This window comes from Sapajus apella, unplaced genomic scaffold, assembly GCF_009761245.1.
Source record: "Sapajus apella isolate SASKATOON/1434 unplaced genomic scaffold, GSC_monkey_1.0 scaffold1150, whole genome shotgun sequence".
Classification (NCBI taxonomy): Eukaryota; Metazoa; Chordata; class Mammalia; order Primates; family Cebidae; genus Sapajus; species Sapajus apella.
The window spans coordinates 13,368-19,012 of NW_022438076.1; the positions used below are offsets into that span (position 1 = coordinate 13,368).

The window sequence follows — 5,645 nt, forward strand, 5'->3', positions numbered from 1 at the left end:
GGTCTTCAGAGATTCTGATTTAATTGGCCTGGGGGTATAGTCTGGGCATACGGACTTCTTAAAGCTCCCCATATTTCTACTGTTCAGCCAAGGTTGGGACTCACTGCAATACACTTTCATAGAGCATCAGAGAGGAATGAACGGGAGGCTGATCTCCTATGGTCTTTACACAGAAAGAAAAACACCATGCAGGAAGATAGTGTGAATTCTGATAAACGACCTCAGGATTTTAAGAGTCACGAAACCCATCTGATTATGCTTTGACAATGGGGGCAGCAATGGAATCAGAGACCACTGGACACAGTCCTGGTAATGAAGAAAAGACCCAAATCACCTCAGGATGTCAGAGAAAAGGCATTTACTGGTGAGCCAGGAGATGGCGCACCACCAGAAATGGAATTTGGTTGACAGGAAGTAAAATAGCCTGGGAGAGCTACTGTCCACACCCAGAACCCACCCAAAGCTCTTCTGTGCACAGCAAGTGTCGCAGCGTGCAAAGCAAGGGACTTCAAAATGTACAAGTCGTAGCCATGGAGAGGACGGGAATATTTCGATCATTCATTAAAATGTATATTAATAATCATTATAAAAATAATTTTATGTTGAAATTTAAATTCTCCAATGAAAACAGCTAAAGCCCATTGTATTACTACTTCTCTTTGAAAACCACTGCAATAGCTCAGGATTTCCTTCTATTTATGAGTATATAATAATAGTAAGGTCAAATTTTAAGTATACAGTTTTGCCTTTCCTTTTACTTATTTAATATCTCACCACAATAATTTGCTTGATTTTAAAGTCATTTTTGTTCATGTGAACTTTTTAAGATTATTTTTTCTAGTTTATTATGATGTAGATAAGAAAACTACATATTATTGTATAATATTCTTATATTTACCTTTTATCTTGCAATTTTCCTATACTTTCATATTTTTAAAAGTTTTCCAGCTGTGTTCAGTGACTCACACCTGTAATCTCAGCAATTTGGGAGGCTGAGACAGGTGGATCACCTGAGGTCAGGAGTTCGAGTCCAGCCTGGGCAACATGGCAAAACCCTGTCACTTCTAAAAATACAAAAATTAGCCAGGCATGGAGTCAGGCGCCTGTAGTCCCAGCTGCTCAGGAGGCTGAGGCAGAAGAATCGCTTGACCCCAGGAGGCAGAGACTGCGGTGAGCCGAGATCATGCCACTGCACTCCAGCCTGGGCAACAAAAACTAAACTCCCTATCAAAAACAAAAAGTTTTTTATTGCTTTCTAATATATGGTCTTTTAATTTCTTACATTGGCTAAAACTTCCAGAATAATGTTAAATAATAATTGGTAATGAATATACTTGTTTCATTAGTGACTTGAATGAGAACACTTTTAACATTTTTTCATTAAACATGATGCTGGCTTTGGAGTTCAGTTCATTTTCTTTACTTATTTCTATTATTATTATTATTTGAGACAGTCTCACTCTGTCACCCAGGCTGGATTGCAGGGGCACAATCTTGGCTCGCTGCAACCTCTGCCTCCTGGGTTCAAGCAATTCTCCCACCTTAGCCTCATGCCAAGTAGCTGGGATTACAGGCGTGCACCATCATGCCTGGCTAGTTTTTGCATTTTTACAAAATTTAAAATACGAAAATTTTGTGATGTGTGTGTGTGTGTGTGTGTGTGTGTGTAAGGATCAAATCAGGGTAATTGGGATATTATCTTGAAATATACAATAAAATATCATTAACTATAGTCTCCATACTCTGCTATCAAATTCTAGAATTGTTCCTATTATTTCACTGTTTTCGTATCCATTAACCAATTTCTCTTTATCCGCCCCCACTTCCCCTCACCCTTCCCAGCCTCTAATCACCACCATTCTACTCTCTACCAGAATTTTTCAATTTTCTATTGGGCTGTGTTTATTTTCTCCCTGTAAATTATTATTTTACATGTTTATACTTTTTTGCTTTTATTCATGAGTAGGCCACTTAAAGACTTGTCAGTTTCATTTTACCACAAACAATCTGTTCTCAATTTGCATTACTTCTTTTGTTTGTCTATTTTCTAATTTATTACTATGTAATTCCTTTAGGTTTTCTTAAAGGTCTTTGGTTTTCTTATTCTAAATTGATGAATTGGTTAACCCTTTTCATTTCAGTATTTTGCTTATTAACACGAACATATCTTTTGGCTTACAGCTGTAGGACAACTCAGAACATCAGCATACCTGCACCATCTTACATGTTCTTTCTCCTCCTCTCTCAACTTTATTAGATGTGTCATTTCTACATTGGCATTGCTCATACATTTATATTTTGTTCTGAAACCGCAATCCCCATATACGCCTTGCAGTAAAAGATATTCAGTGCTTATTATCAGTTCTCTTGTTTTCTTTTTCCTTCCTCTTCTCTTTGTTGGATGAAGTTTATCCTCTGGAAGTTTATTCTATTGGGCTCATAGAACAACTCTTTTTGAGTTTTTGAGTGTCTAAAAAAGTTGCTTGCACATTCAAGTTACGGTTTGTCTCAATAGAAAATTCTTTGGTCACATTTTCCTTCTATGAAGATTTTATAGGCAGCTTTCTATTTTCTTCTTGCCTTGAATACTTCTATAGAGAAATATGAGATAAGTGTCTTCTCATTCCATTGTAAGTGACTTGACCTCTGCCAATGTACCCAAAGGATTATTTTTTAATTTCAATAACCTTATTAGGATTATCTCAGAATGGAACCTCTGTTTCCGTGTTTCCTGGTACATGTTGTGACTTTTCAGTCTCTAGAAGGCAGACTTCGGCTATTTCTGGAAAGTTTTCTTTTGTCTAATTGTTTGCTCCTCTGTGCCCATTTTTTGCCTGAGTTCTGTTATCTCACATTTTATCTCCATCTGGTATCTTGAAACTCTTCCCTGAGGTCTTGTATCTCTGCCTTGGGTTCTTGTTATACAGAGATGAATGATTTATTGCATGTTTTAAGTTCACGCTTGTTTTCTGTTTCTCAGTTATTCAGCAGCTCCATAGCACCATTTTTCTTCTGAGTGTTTGTAACCTAGCATTTGTTTGTCCTGGTTTCTTTCCTCTGCCCTCTCCATTTTTTTCTTGAGTATCTTTAACTAGACCTTGTGCTGGTTCCCTTTTGAGGTCTAAATGAATTGAAAGGTTTCTGAGCCAGTGTTTCATGAGAGGGTTTTGTTGGGGACAGGTGCATGTCTTGGCTCCCGGGTGTTTTGAGTACATTTTGCCTGGACTTCTCTAGTGTCAATGCCAACAGACAGCTGAGGAACTGCTGACAATGCCATTTTCTTGCTTTTACAGTCTCACCTGAACACTACGCAATCCGCTTGTCTGAGTGGCGTCTTACTCGGTCCTGCCTCCTCTGCTTCTCAGATCCAATCTGAGACCAAAGGAGACCATGCCACCAACCATTCCCACTTTTATGAACAAGGGATTTTTAAGGATATTTTGGTGAACAAGCCCCAAAACAGTCATATCAACCATACTACTGCAGCACTCTGATTTCTGGGATCTGATTTTCTTAACCACCCCTGGCCCTGAATTTCACTGCCCTGGTTCAGGCAATCATCATGCTTCCCTTTCTGTCAGAGTTATCAGATCCAACTGCCTCCTGTCTTCTGATTTCAGATACAAGGGTATGACATTGCACTTCAGGAAGCTCTAGCCCTACTCGTCTCTGGTCAATAAAGACACTGATATTTGTTTGATCCAGAGTGTGGCATAATTCAATATGGCTTTCCAAGTACATGACTTCTTCATTTGAAGACACAGTCTTAAAGGCATTGGTGAGTCTACCATGCCTGAATGAAAGACAAGCAGAATGCCAGTGACTGTGCAAAGTAGAACCCTTACCACACACGGCGGCAGCCAACCCACGGGCCATGATTACAACTTTGGTTTTAGAGAGGACAATATGGTTTTAGCAGACAATATGCACAGAAAAAAAAATTTTAAATTAAGTTGTTAGTCAAAGTCCACTGTAAGGATTTAAGTAACAGTAATAACACTAGCAATTTATTGAACAAGGAGTGTTGGATTGACACTTCAGAGTGTGGTTCCTGACTGTGAAGAAATGTGCTCGGCTGGTCTTTCTGACATCCAGAATCGTGGATATCTTCTCTCTGATTCTTGCTATACCTTCACTTGATATTCACTAATTTCCGAAGCCTTGAAACAGTTTCAATATTTTCTAGTTTCTCTGAAAATCTCATAAATTTTTATATTTTGAAGTCTGCTTATTGGTCTCAGATTCTATGCCATTGACTTTTTAGATTCCACATGTAAGTGAAATTGTAAAGTATTTGTCTTTCTGTCTAGTTTATTTCAGTTAGCATCATGTCATCCAGCTTGTATAAAAGGATATATTTTAACATTCTCACCACAAAAATGAGTTGAAGGGCTGGATATGTTAAATATCTTACCCACTACATTCAAAGGAAACTCCTTTGCCTTTTTTAAGCAAATTTTATTGTGTATATTTAAGGTTCACCTCATGAAGTTATAAGATACATGTAGATAGTAAAATGATTACTACAGTAAAACAAATGAACATATCCATCATTTCACACAGTTACCCGTTTTCCCTCCTCTGGCAAGAGCAGCTGTAATCTAGTCATCTACAAATATCTTGAATAAAATGTACTTTATTAACTATAATCCTCATGTTATAAATTAGATCTTTTATATTAGTTTATTTTCCCAGGTATTCTGACCTTTTCAGCTAGCAGAGGGTGAGTGGGATAGGTGGTGGTGGCATTGGGCATCTCAACCAAGAGCAAGGTAAAGACACTGAGGTGATGGAGGAGGTCAATGAGGGAGGGACAGCCTGGGGACCCACCATGGGATTTGAACATAAATGGTTTAAAACGTTAATGTGAACTGAGTGGACTGATGCCTCCCCTGCTGGGACATGTCCTTACAGAAACTCATGGAGCCAGAAGCTGGGACCAACAGGACGGCTGTTGCTGAGTTCATTCTGCTGGGCCTCGTGCAAACAGAACAGGTGCAGTCTGTGGTCTTTGTGCTCTTCCTCTTTGCCTACCTGGTCACAATTGGGGGCAACCTCAGCATCCTGGCAGCCGTCTTGGTGGAGCCCAAACTCCACACGCCCATGTACTTCTTCCTGGGGAACCTATCAGCACTGGATGTTGGATGCATCACTGTCACTGTTCCCTCAATGTTGGGCCGTCTCTTGTCCCACAAGCGTACAATTTCCTATGACGCCTGCCTCTCCCAGCTCTTCTTCTTCCACCTTCTGGCGGGGACGGACTGCTTCCTGCTGACCGCCATGGCCTATGACCGATTCCTGGCCATCTGCCGGCCCCTCACCTACAGCACCCGCATGAGTCAGACAGTCCAGAGGATGTTGGTGGCTGTGTCCTGGGTTTGTGCTTTCAGCAATGCACTGACCCACACTGTGGCCATGTCCACGCTCAACTTCTGTGGCCCCAATGTGATCCATCACTTCTACTGTGACCTGCCGCAGCTCTTCCAGCTCTCCTGCTCCAGCACCCAACTCAATGAGCTGCTGCTTTTTGCTGTGGGTTTTCTAATGGCGGGTACCCCCATGGCTCTCATTGTCATCTCCTATATCCATGTGGCAGCTGCGGTCCTGCGAATTCGCTCTGCAGAGGGCAGGAAAAAAGCCTTCTC

The 5,645-nt window shown here is 40.5% G+C and overlaps 1 protein-coding gene across 1 annotated transcript; it reads left to right on the forward strand.

The window, feature by feature from the left end:
• Window positions 1-4,726: 4,726 nt before the first annotated feature.
• On the forward strand, window positions 4,727-5,637 carry LOC116546629 (olfactory receptor 3A2-like; the record flags this gene model as incomplete). The annotated part of the gene is made up of 1 exon (XM_032272824.1): window positions 4,727-5,637. A coding segment is annotated over exon 1 (735 nt), but the record flags the coding sequence as incomplete, so codon positions are not given.
• Window positions 5,638-5,645: the final 8 nt, after the last annotated feature.